The sequence below is a fragment of the Seriola dumerili genome, unplaced genomic scaffold, assembly GCF_002260705.1.
Source record: "Seriola dumerili isolate Sdu_G_001 unplaced genomic scaffold, Sdu_1.0 BDQW01000531.1, whole genome shotgun sequence".
In the NCBI taxonomy this organism is placed as follows: Eukaryota; Metazoa; Chordata; class Actinopteri; order Carangiformes; family Carangidae; genus Seriola; species Seriola dumerili.
Window position 1 is genome coordinate 522,051 of NW_019174786.1, and position 23,202 is coordinate 545,252.

The 23,202-nt window shown below is 41.5% G+C and overlaps 1 protein-coding gene across 2 annotated transcripts in view; it reads left to right on the forward strand.

Annotated features, from left to right (window-relative positions):
• Positions 1 to 1,119: 1,119 nt before the first annotated feature.
• Positions 1,120 to 23,202, forward strand: part of svep1 (sushi, von Willebrand factor type A, EGF and pentraxin domain containing 1) — a 90,918-nt gene continuing 68,835 nt past the window's right edge. For both annotated transcript variants that reach the window (XM_022764181.1, XM_022764182.1), the window contains exon 1: positions 1,120 to 2,145. In XM_022764181.1, the coding sequence (XP_022619902.1) occupies positions 1,597 to 2,145 (549 nt within the window). In that variant the 5' untranslated portion in view covers positions 1,120 to 1,596. The remainder of the gene's footprint in view (positions 2,146 to 23,202) is intronic.

Sequence of the window (23,202 nt, forward strand, 5' to 3'; positions counted from 1 at the left end):
CTCTGCAGCTCCTTGTGAAGCCAGCTCTTTGCTGTAAATCTCAGGCCTTTGGTTTAATAGGCGCAGTGTGCCTCTGTAACACCGGCTGCCTTTGTTTTGGTTACAGATAAAATCACTGAAGGAAAACACGGCAGCAGCAGCAGCAGAGAGAGAGAGAGAGAGAGAAGGAGAACGAGGGAGAGGCTATAAGAGATGTAGAAAAACAGTGCAGTGAAAGAGTGTGTGCGAATCCCTGTGGTGCAGGAAGAAATAGACAAATCAAGAGAGCAAGAAGGGCAGTTGTTCCCTCCTCTTTTTTTATTTCTTGAACAGGGAAGACAGGGACGGAGGGTGAGGAGATGATGGCTACTAAAAGAGTGATGATTTGACAAAGCATGTATCCAGAGCAGACTTAACTGCTTCCCAGCTCTTGAGTATAGATTGAGATTTCAGTCTCGCCTCTAAGCTCTGCCAAACTTTGCTTCTATATGATATTATTTCTTAATTCTTGTCTGAGTTTTTAATCCGTATAATCTTTTTGTCCTCTCCTCCCTTTATCCCACCCTTCATTCTCACTTTGTTTGATCTCATTCTGATGTTATCTTCGCGTGCACGGTGAGTGTGCATGTGTGGACATATGGAGTTGATCACAGCGCCTGTTGCTGATGTTTTCTTTGGGAATGTTGACAAGTTGACAGGCGAGGCGCTGCACTGACATCGAACCTCACTCTGCTGTCAGGGCGAGAGAGATAGACAGATACAGGGAGAGAGAGACAAGAAGAGGAGGGTGCAAGGGGGAGGGTGAGAGACACAGAAAGAGATAGGGAGAGAGGGGGAGGTGAGAGAGAGAAGGAGGAGGAGATCTGAAGGGGGAAAAAAATGACTTCACGGCCACGGCTGGACTGCCCCCTTTTTTCCCCTCAGCCTCTCTCTGTCTCTCAACTTTTTTTCCTCCCTCCTCCTCCTCTGTGTGTTTTTTGAAATGATTTGGGGAGAAGAGGGGAACAAGCATTCGGAGCTTGGCTGACGGTGCAGGCAGGAGCGTCACATAGGCAAACAGGAGCCTGAGGGGCAGCACACAGGGACTGAAGAGGACTGAAGAGGCTTGGGGGGGGATTTGGATCTGATGCACAAACTAAAAGATTGACTGACAGAGCAGACAGGCAGGAGAGTGAGAGAGAGAGGACATATTGATTTTTACAGACACTTAACAAGCTTTAAAAAATAAATGTACCTATACAGACTGTACAAAAAGCAAGGATAAAGGCAGATATACTGTACAGATTTATTTTTGTAGAAAAGACCTTGTGAGCCTAAACATTTTTCCAGACGGGACTGTAGTTTTCTTCAACTGGAGAGGAAAGAAGCAGATGAACAGAGGCACATTTTGAATGACAGGAGAAGAAGCCTCCTCTTCATCCAGCAATGCTTTTGAGGAACTTTGCACTGGACTGTTGCTGTCTGCTATGTTCCTGGACGCTGATGCAGGCATAAGACATATATTTTCACTGAATTACTCTTAAGAAGAGGATCCACGTTTTGCTTTTTCTTTTCTTTTCTTTTTTTTTTTTTAAAACAAAGTCTTTCTTCAGTGCAGGTGTTTTGCTGACTGTCACTATGTTTTCTCAAAGGTACTCTTTAACACCATTATGGACTTCTTGTCTTCTGGTCCTGTGCATCCTGGATGTATGGACCACAGCCTGGCCAGCTGCCCAACAGTCCCAACCCCAGCTGAAGTCCCGCCGGTCCAGGCAAATGTCACCCCTAACCACCTCCTCATCGGCCGGAAACCTGTCAGAAAGCGCAGAGAGCAAAGTGGAGCGCCTCGGACAGGCTTTCAAGCGTAACGTCCGTGAGCTGCGTGAGAAAAGCTCCTGCTTGGACCTGGTCTTCCTGGTGGACGAGTCGTCCAGCGTGGGGGCCAATAACTTCCTGAGTGAGCTGAGATTCGTACGCAAGATGCTGTCCGACTTTCCCGTTGCGCCGGAGGACACGCGGGTGGCTTTGGTCACCTTCTCATCCAAGACCCATGTAGTGACGAGGGTGGACCACATCTCAGCGCCAAAGTCCCACCAGCACAAGTGTTCCCTGTTCAACCAGGAGATCCCGGCCATCAACTACAGAGGAGGAGGCACCTACACGAAAGGAGCCTTCCAGAGGGCAGCGGTGAGTCAGATCTAATGATAAAGTGAAAGTGGATCGAAAGCTGATCTCAGTTAAGCATGTGCGTCAGTCTGTGTCCCTGAATGTGCCAACACATTCTTAGATTTTGCTCACGCTCTCATTTTCCTTGAATTTTGGCCCATTTCTTTTGCAGAAACCTTTGTGACTGCACAGTATCGGTATGTGTGTGCGCCAGGGAGTGATTGTGGCTCAGTAAGGTTGATGTTAATTAGACCCAGCATGGCCTTGCTGCTGCTGCTCCTGCTTCCTCTATATTACACTCCAGCAGATAGTGAGGGGAAGCCACTTGCCAGCTAATTGTTCAGGAGTTTCCAGTGATAAAAACACCATTAAGAGTGAACACACACACACGCACAACACACACTCACACACACACACAGATGTGAGCACATGGAAAACCCACAGGTATGGAATAGCGGAACAGATAGCAGGACACACATAAATCAAGTCAGGGTTTTTTTTGTTGGTGTATGTGACGCGTGGGCAGTGCATCTTAAATGAAGCTTTGTGGGTGAACATGAATTACTTCAGTGTTACTGATAAGGTTTTTTACCAATACCCCCTTTGCATATTTTCATTACTCCAGACAGTTTTGGCTCTTAAACAGAAGCATCACAGGTTGTGTGGCTGTATTTGTTGTAGAGGCAGGGATTTGGGGGTTATGTGGGGTTACATGGATTCAAAATGTTACCTTGTTTAAGGTTTGTTGATTTGAACTGCCTGACACCCATCCGCGTGCACACACACTGAAACACACATGCACCTAACATATGGCCCAGTTCATCCGTCAAGTCCAAACAGCCCAGCTGTAAAAGCTGTGTTGGTGGTATACAGGCTGGTCCTGTATAAACACACACACCTCAGCTCATGCCTCAGATCTGCCTTCAGTTAGGAGCTTGAACGTTTTTTTAAGAACACACAGGACAAAATTCAGGTGCTGTTGGGGTCAGCAGACATGTTAAGAAATACTGCAGCCTGTTATTTCTGTTATTTTGAAGTCAGACGAAAGGAGAAATGGCTAAAATCATGGTGTGGTCACAAATATGCAAAATAGGTGTTATGACTGGGACTGACAGGAAACAGACTTCACTGACTTAACTGCAGGCCCACATGAAAACAGAGCTAATAGCTGTCCAAATAGCTCAGCTTGTTGCTGACTGTTGCAGCATCATCTGCTTAAAGTCAGTGATGTGGTGTTAAACAAAAAGATGGTTGAGGAGCAGCAACGACTACATCCAGCCAGTGATCATGCTAAGGTGAAAAATCATTAGTTTTAATAATAATATTGTCAGAAAATGACAAATTATGCCTTTTCACCCTAAAACCTACACGCACTGAGCACTTTATTAGGAACACCATACTAATACGGGTTTACACTTCCCTTTGCATTCAAGATAGCGTAATTCTTTGTGGCATGGATTTAACTCATTGTCATATTCATGAAAAACAGTTTGACACAACTTTTGCTTGGTGAAGAAAACATTTCCCAGACCATGACACCGCCGCCACCAACCTCAACTTTTGGCAAAAGGCAGGTTAGGTCCATGAATTCATGCTATTGACACCAATTTCTGACCGTACCATGTGCAGCCTCAGCAGAAATCCAGATTCATCCGACCGGGTCAGTTTCTGCAGTCTACAACTGTTCAGCTCTGCTGAGCCTGTGCCCACTGCAGCCTCAGATTTCTGCTCTTGGCTGACAGGGGTGAAACCTGACATGCTGTTGTAGCCCATCCACCTCAAGGTTCAATGTGTTGTCCATTCTGAGATGCTTCTCTGCTCACCACCTACATCAGCAGGAATTTATTGCTGCTACATGATTGGCTGATTGGATAATTGCATGAATAAGCAGGTGTACAGGTGTTCCTGATAAAGTGCTCTAAATCACTTTGATGTGTTCTAACGTTTAATGAATGCATCACATCAGCCCAGCCAACTTTTGGCAGGTTTACCCTCCACTTCATCCATGTGTAAAGCTAATAGCCTTGGACCGTATTCTCCGGCTTAGCGCTGAAAGCTTGGCCCTCAGGACAGATTTTCAGCTTGCCTCCTTAGTTAAGTGCTGATAAGGAGACCGCTGGCTGTTTCCCAGCTGTTCAAGACCACAACAATACCAAGAAAAGGCTTTCTTGGGGAACTTTAGTGCCTTATCGTTATTCACAAACACTCACATTGATTTGGGTGATTTATCAAGTGATGTAGTTGTCTGAATCATCCAAAGATGACAGAGTGTACTGCTACTCAGGCTTTTAAGTTGGCTGTCATTGATTAAAAGTCTGATTAAAATAAAAGATTGAATTTCTGATATTCTATCTCTGATATCCACATAGCCAACAAACACTCCTGTATTTCTTTCCAGTATTGCATCTGCATGGTGAGAGTCCGTAGGCCGGCTTGAGTGATGTATGAGTAATGGGAGAGCTACGTGCAGCCTACACACAGAGCTGAGATTTTTTTGGAAAGATAGATGAGCCTAGCAGATACCGACCGAGACGTAGCACACCAACCAGTACTCCAGAAACCACACCACACCTGATAGATTCAGTCTGGCGTTTGCCGTGTCTTTGCATGATCAAGGAAATCAATGTTAAGAAAAAAAAAAACCAAAAAAAAAAAACAGGCCATCTGTGATTTATCGCCTGATCTCATTTTTTTTTTTTTTATCATCCGTCTGAATCTGACTGGAAAGAGAAAATAAGGACTGTTTGTCGTCTCTTTCCATTAGCCATATAAAGGATGGGTCTGCTAACACTAATCTACGAGGCGCATATCCGCCTGTCATCGTGGACTGACTGAACTGTACAGCAACTGTCCCAGTGTGTGACTGTGCTGAACTGGGAATTTTGCGATGTGTGTGAGTGCATGTAATTACTGATTTTTGTACTTTTGCCCCGACACGTGCCCTCGTGTATTTCTGCTCCCACGTATCCATCTTAGGTTTCAAGGAAAAATAATGTGTGTGTGTGTGCATGTGTGTTAGACAGAAAGAGAGACAGTGAAAGTAAGAGAGAGAGAGAGAGAGAGAGAGGATAATTGAGAATTGCAGTATAATAATAATGATGCCATATTTTATTCCCTTGGCTGGTCTTGGCTGTTCTAAGTGCTGTAGAAAGCTGGAATCCATTAAGAGAGACATTTTTCCACCAGCCGTGCATGTAGAGACAGGGCTCTCCTCCAGCACTCTTCATCTCTGTCTCTCTCTGTCTCTCTGCTGTCTCTCTTTTCACCTAATACATCATACAGTAGGTTTAAAGCATCAGTGTATGCAGCTCCCAAAATGATTCCTTATTCAGGAGTTTTTCGCTTAGTTTAGGCAAATATTGTAATTAGTGTTAATCTAATATAAATACACATTATATATTTTATATGATCAATTCTCTTCGCCCCTCCCTAGCTCTCTCTTATGCTATCACATGCTTCAAGAAACCAGCCTGTGTGATGTGTCATCTGACCACATTTAAAGACAAGTGTCTTTAGCTGTTCTTAATAGTCTCACTCGAAAGTGGTCTCTGTGCTCCGTCCAAACTGCTATTCGGATGATCACGTAGCCCTCAGACATCCCCCTCCTGGCATCACACACTTTCGACGGTGAATAAGGAGATGTCTGCGACCGACTGACTGATGATCTGGCATTCAAACCAACTTCACGCTGTGATTGGTCAGCTGTGCGGAGGTGAGGCAGGATACAAGGATTAAATTTCTCCTTCGAGTTCTATCATTTTGATTTGTTGCACAACTATTTGTGTCATGTACATCTGAGTGCAACACTGTGAATATCTTCCTGTAGAGACTGCCTGAAAACGTCCGCCATTATGAGATCACATCTCCTCCCTCACTATGACGGCTGACATGAATGAAATGTACTTAATTGTTAAAAAAAAAAAAAGCTTTGGACAGTCTTTCCTTGAAGACATTCATGGTTTTGCAGTCTTTTACACAGATGAAAATTGACAGAAGTAGTTATGTAGAGAATGAAAAAAGGGTAGCGTGAAAGAGACGTTCAATTCCAGCCTACTTTCACACCTCTGCACATCTGGCCAGTCGCTGTGTGAGGTGAATATGATTGGCGGTTTGTCTGTTATCCACATGGACGCGGTACCAATTCAGTTCCACCATAGGGAAGGGTTTTTCAAATGCTGAATCTGATAAGTTCTTTATTTGAGGCATACTGAGTCCTATAGGATGTCGTTTGAAATGTTTTGACACCAGCGCCAATGTGATACTGTTCCCTTTCTCCGTAACAATACCAAAACAACGGTAAACTTACAAACATGGGCTGGTTTTCCCCATTTAATTTACATCACGGTTTCATCATGTCATAACAATTGCTACAAGAATAAAGCAGTAGTACATAAAACTATAAAATCATAAACAATATAATAATAGATTTAAGAAAAGATTTCAATTCAATTCTACGGAAATTTCGGCAGTCAAACATACTGAGGTCTGATACCAAGTCTTTCTCTCCCTACTGAATAAAAACCATCATTCTGTGTCTGTGAATGAAATAATGTAGATGGGGGTAAATGTCATACACGATGAGTTAACTAAGAGTGCAGCTCTTTGCTGTGATGATTCGCAGCGCCTCATTTTGGGATCTGTCTCTCCTCAACCTCGTGTCAGACATGATAACCTGGTAACTGATGACATCACTCACCCTGTAGTTTTCCAGCGTATTCCCGACCCTCCTACAAAGGAGCTGGTTGATGACTTTATAAATAACTATGGTAATGTACCTGAGACAGAAGTAGTTCAATCATCTCTCCTCTGCTTACTGTAAAAAGCAATCCATTTTCCTGTTCTTTTCAGCTCTCATTTTTATTTATTTTCCATGCATTTGCCTTTCAACATGGACAAATATCTCCAAGGCAGTATGGCTCAAAACCTTTTATTTTATTCTGTTGGTTGCTAGTAATCTTGTTGATCCAGGAATTACGTTTTTTTCCATTGTTGCTTTTATTAGAGCTTGCTTTGGATACGAATGTCAGCCATAAAAATACAGGGAGAGAAATGACTGTATCTGTAATAGCCAGTAAAAAAATTGCAATCCTGCCACCACTTGTTTTTTTTGTATCATCGCTTGTCTCCATCCTGAAGATTTGCCTCTGGGGTTGCCATGTGTTGCCAGATAAAACCCCCTCTTGCTCTCTGCAGGCAGGCCCGGCTTTGGCAGAGAAACACTGAGCACTAAACTGGACTTGGCGGCCGCACTGTGTCAGTCTGCCTTCACAGTTGCATAAGACACAGACAGATGGGCAGCGTGTGAAGAGATGATGAAAGAAAAAGAGTGGGAGAAAGATGGAAGAATGACAGGAAAAAAAAAGTAGAAGAAAGAGGGGGAAAAAGCCCTGGATCGAGGAATTGGGAGAAAGAATGTGGCTATAATGTTTTTACCTGACTGTTGGTTAGTGGTGTGCTGCCTTGCCTGAATCTGGGTCAAAACAGATATTGGAGTAGTTTAACAGCGTTAAAAGGAGCCACTTAATAAAGGGAGCTTTCTGCTCTGCCAGCCAGTGTGCTTCTGGGACTGAAATCTGTATAAGTTGGACTAGCAGGTGGGTTATTTTCCTCTGCTTCCTCAGTGAAAAGTTCCAGTGACTCCTAATGTGCCCAGCTCACTGGGAAAACACACGCATTCACGCTCATTATTCACACACAATTCCCTCACACACAGAGTTTATGTAGCAGCTGCATGTCTTTACATGGTTGTCATCATATATAAGTCAGAGAGGTCATGTTATAGACTGCAAACTGGAGTGTGTGCATGGGAATGTGCGTGCTTGCATTTATAGACATACTGTATGTCTGCAGGATGTCTATAAATGTGTAAAGTCAACCTACAGCCTGTAAACTCTGCTGGATTTTAGTCCTGCAAACATCCACCAAAGATGTTTTAGACAATATTATGGAAGGAGACTTTGTGGAGCTGTTTCGGTTTCATTGTGAATTTGAATCTTGTCTTGATGGCTCCCAAACCATGTAAACAAGTGCTGTAATTCAAATAGTAATTGTAGATTTGAAATGAAGCGTAATACAGTTGAAAGTTTCTGACCTCGTATTATTCAGAAGCACTTCTTGCTGGATAGTTTAGGTAGTTTTTCCAGTTTGAAAATCTGAATCAAAACCAACCTTTCTCCAGTGTTGTCCAAGTTGATGTTTCATAGAAGGAAATCACTTGTCAATCACACTTCGTACAACTCCACATGAAATGATGCCTTTCTTTACTGAGCTTTGCCAGACCACAATAAATGAAATAAATATTGTGGGCTGGGTCTGTGAGGCCTCATTCCAGTGGGTCAGCGTTATTTTTCCCATTTCTCCCATTTCTATGACTTTTCCATCACGCTCTCCTCCAGAGCCACAGACATCCCCAGCAGCGTTTTGGGCAGGGGAATGTCATCGTCATCAGCTTTGACGCATTACAGCAAAAATATGCAGTATTGTCTTTCAAAACATTTTCTATTAGATTAAATGAGGCTTGTGTAAGTTGCTCATATTTGGCCTGTGGAAATGAACTGTAGAGATCCTGGATATTCTTGGCCTTTCTGAAGCACAGACACAGACACATATATACACTTGATGTTAATGTCTGAGCCTTCTTCTGAATTTCTGAATAACCAGTAATGAGATGTAGAGCGCAGCAAATTAAGGTGGGAAATGAACACCATCCATCACCTGGATGCTGGAAAATTTTGTGCATGGTGGGGTGATTTTCAGGTGCTTTTTCATTTCTAGAAAACATATTTGCTCACCGAAGCGTTTTTTATTCTCCTGGCTGGATCACAGGGGAAATTTTAAACAAGCCAGTGAGTTCTCACCAGCAGCTTTTGATAAATTCGAGCTAAACTCTCAGGAAAGAGTCATAAGGATAAAGCAAATAGCCGCAATTTCAGCGAAAGAGCCGATGCAAACGAGGACTCTCTGCAGCAAATGAAAGCAAGGTGCATCTCTTTGATCTGGTCCCCAAGGCTGGACCCAGTCATGATAAGATGATAAGAAAAGACTCTGTTTCCTGTCTGTGCAACTGCCACTTCCCGCCATCTCACCCTTAATCATTTCCTCCCCCTCAGTGTGTCTGCGTCTTCCCTCTATTCAGCCCCTTTGCCTCCTCCTCCTCCTCTTCCTCCTCCGCAGTATCAAGAGGGTCTGCGGCAGGGATGGGTGAGACAGAAGGATGGAGCAGACAGGCCGCTTCACCCTCCAGCTCAAAAAGCCCTGATAAGACTGAGGCCAGACAGGAACGTCCACAGACACTCGACAGCAGATTTACATTTTCTGAGTCTGCAGTGGGATGTGGGTCACTACCATTACTGTATGTAGCACCTCATGAATCTGTGAGGTGTTTACTCAGGACTGTAAAGTATTTCTTTAACGCCGCACAGATTGCTTTTTGTCATAAAACAAGATCAGTGGTGGAGAGAACAATCCTTTTTACTCTGGTGACATTCACATGAGTAAAGGAGAATTTATTTCTGTTTCGCACTTAAAGCTGAAACCTGTAACTTAACGTAGGTTCAAACGACAGCAAGGATAATGTAGGCTCTCGTTTTTTAAGCTCTTTCACCATGTTGTAGTTGGTACGCAGTGACCAGAGTAAAATGCTGATGGATGTTAACTCCAAATTACAGCTTGAAACTTCTTCAGTACATGTTGAAGATCAGTTAGATCAGTGCGGTTCCCAACATGTTTGACTGTAGTCCCATTAAACATAGATGATACATTTCAAATGTAAGTTTTGTTGTAACGCGCACACACACACACACATGCACACACATAATTTACTGGGTGCTTACCTGGCACTAATGCTCAGGGCGTATTTGGAAAGTTAGTCAGACACTGTCATGGTGATCGACACAATAGACTCAACATGACTGTGTGTGCTTTGTGTGTGTGTGTCTGTGTGTGTGTGTCTGTGTCTGTGTCTGTGTCTGAGTGTATGTTTTGGGTTTAGGAGGAAGAAATGCATTAGTCTCAGGTTCTGCTCCTCTGGGCCTCTTCACACTGAATCACTCTGACAGGAAAATTCTCCATTCTCTGATTTTATAGCTTTGTCCATCAACCTCAAATATGCTTTGGAGCATTTTTCTCACACAAGTCTTTGACTGAGCTGCTCTTTGTCAGTGTTGTCATCAACAATACTTCTGTTTGAAGGAGAAGAAACTGAGAGCTTTGAAGTGATATTTCAACATCTCCTTACTGTTTTATGAAATTAGCCTTGATCTAGGAATATTAGTATTTCACTAATCAAAACTATCTCCATCATTTAACATCAATTGGTAGCCCTTTGGTAGGACTCTTTATATTTAATTCCCCCCACCTTCTTTTTATTACTCTATCCATTGCTTTCTTGAAAAGATTTTTGAGGGTACTGGGTCCTAGAGCTGCACAGTTTCCTGGTTTTCAAGGTGACATCAACAACAAATTACTTGATTTGTTTGAGCAACAATCAAAAATTACTTAAAACCAAGAACAGCTGCACATCTGCTTTACTTGAGAGGCTGGAACCAAATAATATTTTTGCTTAAAAAGTGACTTATATTACTTAATTACTCATGGCTAATTGATTGTCAAAATGGTTGATTCATTCAACTTTATTGATGAATCAACACATCGTGTCAGTTCTGCTAAACATAAAAGTTAAACCTTACACTTGCAGCTTGTCAAACTGATGCTGCACAGTCACTCCAAGCCTGAGAAAAATCATCAACATCAGATGACACAAAGTGTGACATATATTTTGTTTTACAGATTTGTTTTAGAGTGAAGCCTAAATTCTTGCATAACTGACCTTCCGTGAATTCAGGCTGCGTACATGCTGCCCTCTACATTGGTTAAACTGCGCTCTGTCTTCTTATGTCTAATTGAACAGACAGTATTTGCCTTTGTTACTCAACGGCAGCCACAGCACTCCTGTTCCTTCTCTCGTCACACTCCGCTCACCCCTGCCCTCCTCTCTGAAATGGATACTGAATATTTTCCAGAAATACGGGAACTATTTTCCGACCTCTGAACGCCTAGAAGACCCTGAGGGCCTCCTCATTCGCCATTATCTCACACACACTCAGACAGACGCACGACGTAACATGCAGACTGGCCTGATGTAACTGGCCTTAGACAAAAAGCAGAGAGAAACAGAAATGAAAGCTTAAAAAGAAAATTGGTAGAAAATAAAGACTTGGCTACTGTGTGAGAAAAGATGAAATAAGGAATTGGCAATGGAGGAGTTAAGATTAAAAGTGAGCATGACATTAAAAAACAAGAGCCCTGATGTGTCATTTATTAAATAGTCCCTCTGTGAAACCATCTTTCAGACCAAATCCAAGCCAAAGATGTGATTTATAAAATAATTTTATTCCCAGAATCAGCGTTTCAGTTTTCTGTGATACATCAAAACTCTGAATATATTTTTGACCTGTCTTTTAATGTTTTGTACAGTGCTCATAAAAGGGTTTTATTCTCAAGGGTGTGATTCAGCTCATCCCTCCGTTCTCTGTCACCATATATTGATATCTGAGGGCCTTTTAAAATTCTCTGATTATCACATATCTCTGGGAAAGTGTTGACAGGTAGCCAGTTGAGCAGAAATATGCACACGGAGAGTTCAGCTGAGTTCAGTGGTCATGGCAGCGAGTGCATCTGCAGCTCGCCACAGTGCAGAAAGGCTCATAAGAAGCCCGAACCTGGATCAAACATGTGCAACCTGTCAGAAAACTGGGCAACGGATCCTCGCAGGGATCTCTTTGAAATAGTCCCAGTTGCTAGAGATGCTGCAGTCTCTTATCTTTGAAGTCAGACACAGCCGATCAATAAAAGTGCTTCAATATGCAAATTATTTTGTCTGTGAATGTGCCATTTTGTTGACTAAGAAGTTAAGTCGAACAATTGCTGATTTACAATCTCAAAAATACCAACACAAGTTTGTTTCAAGCGTTTTGGTCTGAACCATTTTCGAATAGATTTTCCAAATGCTGGATATCTCATTTGGAACAAAATGCTTCAGTTCAACAGTTTTTTTAAGCCCAATCCAGGGTCATTGGTTTCCTCCAACAACTCTCCATGCATCCTGCTCCCATCTGTATTCACTACAGCAACCACAGACTTGGCGATGTAAGACCTCAACAGATCTGCTTTATCCCTCTTCATCTTCTTTACATCTTTCTTTAGGAGATCAGTGGGTCTTCCCCCGTTAGGAACATCCCATGAGGCATTAAACAAATTCAGAAAAACCCAAGCTTAGGTTTCCACTCGTCTCGTCTCACTGTTACTAAAAGTCCTGGTGTCGAATTGTTAAGGAGACAGGTTCAGAAAGCGACATGGTCTGATTAGGTTTCACACAATACCACTTAATTTTTTTACCAGTTTCTTCTGTCTTTGGGTGGGTGGTGGCCTGTGTAGCTGAGTGTTGAAAAACCCTCATTGAGACAAACTAGTGCATGTCGGATAGATCCTGAAGGAGCTGGCAGCTGCCGGTGGCTTTGAACGAATTTGAAATAGATGGACAGAATCTGAATCTGTCTTTGTTTTACATCAATATTTATGTCGAATGTGTGTTCAGCTTTTTCGACAGCTTGAAAAGTTTTGCTGTCCGTCTGTTTGGAATTGCAAAGTGAAAAACCCCAAGTCAGTCTTTGTTCGGTTGTTCTAGACTTTGTTGAAAGGTTGTAAATTACTGCAGTTAATGCTGATAAAGTATTTGGCTGCTGAGTTTGGAGTCACTGTCTCTTTGACTGTAGTTTGAATCACACCGACTGTTTTTCACTGTCTCAGTCTTCCAAAGGTGATCTGTCCATCTGTCTCTCTTTTATTTCTGTTTCCAGTTTGTCTTCTCTCCCTGCATCACGCCTAATTTTCCTGCCTCGAGGGTCTGCCCCAGCATTTTTCAGTAGACTTCAGTGTATACAGCACGGTCGGGTTTGGATGCTGTGGAGTGTGTCCCACTTGGCCTCGGGCTAAAGCTGCTGCGGTCAAATAACTGGGCTTTTCTCTGGCCAAAACCAGCGACTTCAGTTAGAGAAAGAATTAGAGAATGAAAATGAGGTGATTGAGGCCAGTGGAAACAACAGGGAGCGCGTGTGTGTATGTGTGTGTTGAGTGTATATGAAATACATATGTGTGCTTAAGCAAGTTTATGAGCATTTATTTGTGCAGCCAGGTGCCGATTCTGATATGTCAAAATCAGGGCTTCTTTATTTTGCTCCTCATAACTGACTCTTTTAAGTGTTAGGTAACACACATCATACATGCATATAACATATACTTTTAAGACTTTTAACCATCTTTAATTATTTAGTTTTATTGGTATGCATATGTTTACAACAGCAACTAAAACTGTAGACAGTATAATGTGAATAGGTCAGATGTGGCTTAATTTGGTCAGGATTGGCTCTGATAACCAATCCAGTGTATCAGACTGATGTATCAATAGCTTACAGGTGTTTGTACACTAACTTGGAAAAGATTTAAAAAAAAAAAAACATAACTCTTTATTTTTACTGCCATCAGTGTGCATGTTCCTTTTCTGTGCTAAACAACTGTTTATTTGTATGCTTGAAGATGGGAAACACACCCAAAACCGCCACTTTAACCACACTACAACCCATCACCAGGACAATCACTCAGCCAAATTCTTAGGGGAAATGACTGTGGCTCTGCGGTTGTGGATACTTATCAGTGTTAGTCGCTTACATCTTTCCATATCTTCGCTATATCTGTAAAAAAAGGGATCTACATCATGATTGAATGTATGAAAATGCATAAAGAGAGGAAGAGGAAGTAGGAAAAGCCAGGGACAATGCAAGTGACTGATTTAATTTCATTAACATGTGTCACACAAATGTTCCGTTACCTTTCCTCGAGGTATTCCTTATTCTCGCTCGCTCTGTTCTCCTGTTACATGCATCAAGACTCGGCCGCTTTGCCAGAGTGGAAATTACCACGAATCACTTTGTCGTTCAACCAAGGCTCAAAAGAAATTATTCACTTGCTACTTGCAGGACTGGAGTCAAAATTACCCTCCGAATGTCCCTCCTTTTTCGAACATTGGAATGAGCTCAGCAAAGGGCGAGGACAATCTTTACATTTCCCAGCTCTGTAAAACACAGATGTCAGTAAACCCCCTCGTCGGAAACAAATGTAATTTCAGACCTCTCCACGTCGGCCCCTACGCATCCATCACTGTCGTTTTTCGCGTATAACCTACATACAGTTAATTGTTCCCCAGTGATGAGGTTTTTAATTTAATGGCTGCAGAGAGGAGGAGTATAAGCTAGTCATAAAAATGAGATGTACGGTAGAAAGTGGGGAGTCTACAGAAGCTGCTGTTAGCTTATAAGGGCGAATTATTCACTGCAGCTGCAAACATGAATAGGACACACACACACACACACACACACATAAAGTAGACTTTGTTACTGTCACAAAACAGTTTAATGCTTGGTTGACTTTTTCTGTTGTTGATTTAGACCCAACGATGAACACTCATGTTAAGTCTCATGTGCCTAAAGAGATGCCCAAAGAGAGCTGCATCGATTTTCTCACTGCTAGTCACCATTTCTTGCTTGGAATGGATTCTGGCTCTGGTACAGGCATTGATGTTACCGTTATTAAACATCACCTACAATGCTCAGATTGGCTTGATTGATTTGGAAAAAAAGTGTGGAAAAAGCTGCCAGTGATCACAACACCAGACCTATTTCAAACCCTGAAAAAAAAACAGAAGATGTGGGTGGTGATTCAGACATCTGGGACCAGGCTAGAACTGAAGACCTCTACTTATGTTTCTCTTCAGCAGACGTTATTTTCACAGCAGACATATTGACTTGTCATAGCAGGAAAATCACAGATGTAAGTGATAACGTTCATGATGGCTTTGTACCCTTGGGGTAAACCATGGCAGCATGCGAAGTGAGCCAGCATACACACATGCAGAGGGATTAGAACCAATAACTACAATGCAACCTTAATTAAGGTTGTTAATCACACCTGCTATGTTCCTGGCATCACGTCACACCGTCTGTCCTACCGCACACTTTCCAGCGTAAGTTTTATTGATGGAAATGCATCTAATTTACATTTTAGTTTCTACAACATTTTCAATAATTGCTCAAAATTAGCTTCACCGTTGGATGCAAAAATAAAGCATTTACAGCTTTACACCATTTGGTAGCTTTACACATATGGTCGTGAACACACACTTTCCTACACACATCACGCTCACTCACTTAAACTCACACTCTGTTCTTTCCACTGAGCGTGCATGCACACATGTACACGCACACACAGATTCCCTCTCACTTAAAATACTGCTCAGCGATTGATAGGCGCTGCTGACACCAGCCTCTGTGTGTGTGTGTGTGTGTGTGTATGTGTGTGTGTATGTGTGTGTGTATGTGTGTGTGGAGAGGCATGCAGTGAAATGTGCGATTCAGAAACGAGTGGTGAGGAGGCTTTGAAGAGTAATACCCTGTTGGCAAGGTGAAAGGTCAGGGAGGCGTCAGGAAGGACAGGAACTGACTGTCAGCAGCTTCAGTGGCCTGGGTTCAACTGCCTTGATCAACTATGTATATGATTAGAAAACAGTGGTTTCTTCCTTTCACTGGAAAAAGTGTTTCCACTGGGCCGCCGTGCTGTTCAAACCATGGTTCTTTAAACCGTGCCACATATTTTTTGGATGAAGCTTCTTCTATGTACCAAAAGGAAACCCCACTGAAAGAGGATTTCTGAGGCTGATATTGATAAAAATGTTTGAGAATTGAAATGACAGGACATTTGAATTCGTACTCAGCAGTTATAATTGGCATATTTCACGGCTCTGTCACATTATCTAGAAAATCAATAAAAAATGATTTGCAGATTAATCAGTGATGAAAGTAATCATTAAGGAACCTTTAAATTGGTAAACTAAGACTAAACTTGTCAGTGATTTCTGGTGGACAGACTAGGTAATAGAAATTAAATCTTTGGGATTTCGGTGCTGCGACATTCAGATGCTAAAATCGTCTGATAACATCTGCCATGCCGACATATCAGCTGGCACAAACATGCATTTTCGATAAAGGCATAAACTGCGTATGATTATGATAAATCAGTCACGTACTGTACCTCTGAAATGCTGGTCCATGCTCACAAAAGCTAATAAAGTCTACAGCTTTGTAATTAAAGACACAAATCACACAAGTGCTTTAAGCGTATGGATTTATTTTGGCATCTTGAGATTAGGATTTACCAAAAGCGTCATACATTGGCACCTAAAGAAACCAAAACTATTTCAAAGAGCCAGTAGTGGCAAACTAAATAACATGTTTTTATGGGCTAAAGCGTGTAGGTCTATTAGTAAACCACTTGCTATGTTGAGGTTAGAGTTTGAGAGTGCCAGATTCCATTGGCTTGTTTTCTTTGCTGAGTGTGTGTGTGTGTATGTGTTTGTCTGACTGTCTGTATGTCTCTGTGTGAATGACTATAAGTAGGTAATTGGTACATGAATGTGAATCCACAAATAAGCCAACATCCTGTTTTCTTCTTTGTTTGCTTTTTATGTGATTTTTTAAAACAAAAAAAATCATGCCTTAGGATACTAAGGCATGATTGTGCAAGATTTCAATTTCTGGAACTATTGACACCCCTTTTTCAAGTATTTGCCCAAATATAGAGACAAAATACGCACTTTCCTCAACTTTAATCAGTTCATGTTTGAAATGTTGTGTGCTGGCAAGAAACTCGTCCCCCAAGACACGATACCAATCACCCAAAACCCCCAACCAATTTCCAGTGGAGAACACTAAAGCATAGAAATATAATCAGTTTTATTTCAGGGTATCCAAACACTAAACACAGGTGTTTCCCAGCAACAGCATATTTGTATTGGTATTTTAGTGAGTGTTTTTGCAGAATGAGTATGTGCAACATCGTTCTATGCTCCAAATTTCTCTTGATTTATGGTGAGGTTTAGAGCTTTTTTAGAAATCAAGGCAACCAAGGCCAAGTCCATATGATCTCCAAGCAATACCACCCAAAATGTGTCCTCCTCCTCATATGACCTCCCAGCATGCGCTTCCTCTTGATGTTATGAGGTCTAATATAATTTATCCTAACAACGAGGGCCGAGTCCAGAATAAACAAGAGAATCAATAATTTGAAACCTCTCCATTAATCTGTACTACAAACACTGACGTCTCTCCAATTCCCCACTCTATAAGAGGAAATCTCCCCCTCCAGCTGGGGCCAAGACAAACAAACCCCTCAGGAGAAGAAAGAAGGGGAGGACAGTAAGAGAGAGAGAGAGAGAGAGAGTGGAACATGAGGAAGAAACGCAACTACAGCAACAACAGTCAACACAACAAAGGAAAATGCTGCGTCTGTCTGCGCAGTGTGGTCTGAGCTAAGTCTGGACAAGATGGGATACATTTACATGGATGCTTTAAGACGGCGACAGTCCCCAAATCATTCCCTGTGTATAAGCACTTCTCTCAACACTCCAGTCTGGAGTCAAGAAAAGCACAGCACTTCACCACACTGTTGCCTTTGTTTATTTCAGAAAAATCGAAGCTCAAGCCTCAGAGATGATGCTGTGGCTGCCCTGTGCTCGGGTAGTGAGGTAATGATCTCATGAAAGTCACCAATATTACATAACTCATGGGATCTCCTCCACTCTTCAGCGTAATTCTGTGGAAAATAGCTTTTTATGTCACATGTAGGTGATTTTCAACAGAGCCACTCAGTTTAGTGGCCCTCTAAAATACTCATAGTTACGTATCAGGCTTTGGTGTTTTGATGCTGGTCGGTGATATGGAGATCAGTCAAGAAAACTTTTACTATGCGATCACTCTCACCACCTATGGTTAAATTTGAACATAGCATTTTTTTTAATGCCGGTTACTCAAAGCCATGATAATGATTATTTCCTTTATCGATTAATCAGCTCATTATTTTCTTGTTTGAGATCTTGTCTGTAAAACATTGGAAAATGGTGAAAAATTTACTTAGCAATTTCCCAGATTCCAGGATAATGTCTTGAAATTGCTTTTTGTATTATTTCCCAAAACCCAAAGATATTCAGTTTTCAACAGTATAAGACTGGAAAAATTGGCAAATCCTCACATTGGACAAACAGACCCCATCAGAGTTTCACATTTTTACTTAAAAATGCACATAGCTGATTCATTGATTATCAGAATAGTTGCAGTTGCAGCACACTGGTCTTCATCAGATTAAAAACATCAGATTAAAAGTGTAAAAGAAGCAGGCCTCCAAAATACACAGTGAATGAAACTGGCCAGTAACATGCTCTCAGCATTATGTTTCATATTGTGCAGACTATGTGACTGTACATCTACATTCAAAGTAAAACAGATGAGGTCACATATTCTATAGTACGAACACACACCATGAACACATAAAACAGATTATAATCAATACGAATAACCAAAACAAATGACATAAGGCAGATTGCCAAACCAGGCTGAGCCCAGCATCGTCCAACTGGCACTCGGACCGTAACTGCTCTTGTTATTCTTCCTCCCACTCAATCAAACTGGCTTTCCCATTCCAATTACCCAGAATGCTGTGTCCGATTGGAGCACGGTCAGTGCCTAAAATGTTTCCCTCGGTGCTTCGTTTCGCCAGCACAGCACAGAGGCCGGTGGACAGATAATTGAATGAGTTTCTCATTTGCCAGCCAAGATAGCCTTTCCCCTTGGCATCACATTGTGGAATTAGCCTCTCTCTCTCTCTCTCTCACTCTCTCTCTCTGTGTCTCGCCCTCTCTCATCGTTCCTGGTTGACTTGTTGAGTTTGATGAATGGTGTTGTGACAGAAACCGTCAAGCTAACACACACAGCCGTCCAGCCTACCGTGTCTCGCAATTAACTGACTGTCCGCACTCTCTTCTCCAACACTCTGGATGCCATCGCACTACTCAGTGAAAATGGGTTCACTTTGGGCCTGCTTACAAATCCACATTACACAGGCAGACTTTAGTGAAGACTTTAAAATCATTAGGTAGCGGTAAGTCAGTGGTTGCCAAATTGGGAGTATTTTCCTGTAATGGCTCTCCTGTTCTAGGAATAGTTTTCCATCCCTTAAAATTTTGCCAGCTATACCCCAGACAGGTTAACAATTATCTACGTAGTGTGCAACTTCAAAAAAATCTTCTGTGGTTTTTGAAAACCCCTACTTTAAGCACAATGATTGATGATTGATCTTTCTTAAAATATTGTACTCCTTTTTGCATTTACTTTTCTTAAAGTACAGATACCTGCACATCAAAATCTCTCTGTGATGGGAGGTTGTTTCATATGCAGACAGAGTTCTCCAAGACTTATACATTGATGTTTGATATATTAGTAATATTAATCTAAATTAAATTGATCAGGACATTTTTTTTTTCTCCATATAATCTCCATAAATCCACTTCAGGTGCTCCCCCCATAATCCTGATAGTATAATTATGCTATACTGGGTTTGACAATATGAAAACTCTCAAATTGTGACTTTTAGGACCTTGAAATTATGTCAGGGGCCAGAAACCCTTCAATACATGCCACTGACATAAATTCACACATTCCAACAACTTGTACTGCTGTACTAAGTTTTTTCTGTATTAGTCATAAATCAGAAACAGAATTATTTTTCCAACTGTAAAAGCAATACTTGCAAATACTTGTTACTTGTCAGGAGCTACAGACAGACGGTGTACAGTCATCCTGACAAGGTGTCCTGGTTGTATGTTTGTGACTTTATCTGTCACATACGACTGTCGAGAAACAGCTGGAAAGCAGCACGGGTTCAGCTGTCTGTACTGCCATGGGTAGAGAATTAATTCACCATATGAACTTAAATATAAAAGGTTTGCATACTTTCGTCCAACAAGCTGTGCATGCTTCATTGCATAGCATTTGCCAAAGCATATCATATGTTTTTAGATAATCCATCACAGAGAATGATTTCTTCAGGCTTTATTTATTTATTTTTTAGCTACTATATGAGCAAGGACCGTTTGAATTGTCTTACGAACATCAGCTTTTTTAAAACAAAGAACTGCAGGTTTGGTTTCTCAGTCGTGGATGTCGGAGCCTTCCTTGAATGCACCAGCGTGAGAGAGTTCAGGCGATGATAACCTAACATTGCCAAAAACATGATAAGACATTTATGAGATGGCTTGCCTGCTGTATCGGAGACAAGATACAAGTCTCTGCAAGTTGATTAACATACCACGCAGTGATGAACAAAAACTGACAAGCTGAGCGGAAAATCAATCTAAAAACTTAATTTAAGGGCTTTAAGAAATGTTTATTGTAAACAATACATTATTTGCAGTTTATATGCTAAAACATGCGAGGCCACCTGTATGGACTTTAGCATCCTGGGTGGCCCATGTGGAAACCAAGCTTCTTACTTACTGTGTGAGACTTGTCCACTACTCTCTGAGCACAACAAGAGCATGGAAAGTTTTGTGAAATAAAGTTAGCAAGACAGAGATTATGTAGCATGAAACAATGTGTGAGAGGCTTGATGGCAAATATTTAGCAATACAAACAGAAAAGGGGATACATGTGCTCTCTAGTCAAAACATTTCAGGATTAATTTACCTTTAAAAGAATCAAATCACAGTTGAAAGTTAAGACACTTTGAAGCAGAATCATCTCAGCAGATCACAACAAATGTGCTATTCCTGTGAGGCACGCGATGTGTGAGGAACGAAAACAACATGTTCGTGGCACAAAAGATCGTGGCTTTTCACTGATTTGAACAGGAAACTTAGTATTTTTGCAAGTGACCTAGTTTATCTCAAATATCCAAAGTATGTGTCCCTGAGATGTTGCTCAACTATACCAAAGCTGAGTCTAGTGTCTGTAATTGTTGAGATCCTGCAGTGTTGTTGTTGTTATTCTTACCACCCAAGCCAAGAGCAGATAGCCTGTAAAAACAAGCGCTCTCACTTCCGACCGATGGGGAGAAAGCTTCCCGAACGGATGCAGTTGAGTTGCATTTTTTTTTTTTTTTTAATCCGCTGTGGAATGCCTGCAAATAAGGTTTTTGTTTTTATTTTTGGAAGGTGGATCTCAGGGAAGCAAGAAATCATATAATAGAAGAAGGGATAGACTCTCATGCTGTGGTGTGGTGTTCATTCTCCATCAGTGACACAAGAAGAAAGAGTCTGAAGTGAAGGAGATGACTGAAAAAGTTCAACATTAGAGTTTATAAACCAATATTTTTTAGGACCCCATTTACACCCTTATCTCATTTAAGTGACATGAAAAAGCAGCTCCAGCAATTTTGACACATATGACACATATTTCATTCATTTCATTTCATTTATCTTTGAGTCTCGAGCTGATACTCAAGATAATGTATTGCAACTGTGCATTTCTTTGAGCGTGTTTAATAGTGAACCACATTTAAAAAAAAAAAAAAAACACTTGGCAGTCAGTGAAAAAATACAAAGAAACATTAAACATTTGACTCACGTACTGAACTTGACTTTGTGTGTCTTTCCATCCCCCTTTTTCACTGCTGTGGTTCCCACTGCTGCAAATAGAGAAAGAAACAAATCATTAACCAGCTTTGCTCCAAGCCAGGTGGGTTCAGGCTCTGATCAAAGTCACAGGAGGGGCTGATTGGAGGCCAGCAGTGTGGTGGTGATGGGGTGGGGGGTCCTCATTTAGCATTCAGAATAGCTGCCATGCATATATAAGCCTTTGATTAACAGCTGGGGTACCTTGGCACCATCATTAGCCCCTCAAGGTGTGGAAAGGTTTCCTAGTCCCTCTTGCCAAATGCAGCGAGGTGCCCGCTTTTGAAGTTTGAATCATACAAGCATCTGTTTGGAAACGCTGAGCCTGTCAGAATAAGGATTCACATTTTCATCATTGGACTGAAGCTTTTATTTATATGGTTTATTTATATCAGTGGTTCGTCGGTGGGTTGGAAAATGACAGGGGTATGGTGCATATGGCATATCTCATTTCAAGTTGTGATAAATTTCGTATTGAATTCTTCAGCACTTCTCCCATTTATTATTCCTAAAAAAAAAATAAAAAAAACTTCAAGTAGTTATTTATCAAAACTTTGAATGGCAGTCTGTCAAACCACAAATATTATGGCCAGTGTAATAAAAGAGTGTGTATGTACACTTGTATCTTTGTTGTTTTGCGACACCCTCCAACTGTATTTTATGCAGTAGTATTATCCCTTTGTTGTACTATGTTACTGTGTGTACAGTTTAGTGTACGTGTATACTGTAAAAACAGCCACCAGCTCCACATATGGAGCATCATCGCTCTCTCTCTCTCTCTCTCTCTCTCTCTCTCTCTCTCTCTCTCTCTCTTTCTCTCTCTCGCTTCTTGCCAAAGTTTGAGGCATGTTGGAGCGGGGACAGATTCACTGCTCTTACCACTAATCCCTCCGGGCCCGCTCGTCACCGTGCTATCACTGCTGCTTTGACAGATATCATCGGCTCCACAGCAGACACACTTAAACCGTCCCATTGCTGCTGGCTTATTATCTCCTCTTTGGACTAACGCCGGCATTGAAGGGTCTGCCAAGTGAGTAATTGAAAAAATACATGGGATGTACAACATAGAGTGGCCTTGAGCTTGACACACAGCTGTTCAAGGTGTTTGTATGCTATAAGATGGGAAACTTGACAACATAACACTTAAATCTCTGTTCTCTGCATATGACTCCTCCTGATTGTTTAGGGGATCTTTACATCAGATCAGTATTGAGGTCCAAGTCAATTTGAAGAAGTTGGCTTAAATAGTTTTCAGGGATAAAACAACATTTCGTTAATGAGGCTGTTGCAAATGTTTCAGACATGACACAGTTAAGACCATAAGCAAAACACTCTCAACCATTTGTTTCATGCAGCTTTTAACTTGATTTCGGAAAGATTAACTTTTTTTAGGAGTGATACGAGAGAATAAATGACTTGCAGTTGCCAGAACTTTTATAGCATGTTGGCTGACTCTCACACATGTCTGTTAACCTTTTGAGGTTTAACCTTTCTTTTATCCTTAAGTTCTTACAGAATTACTTGTTTCT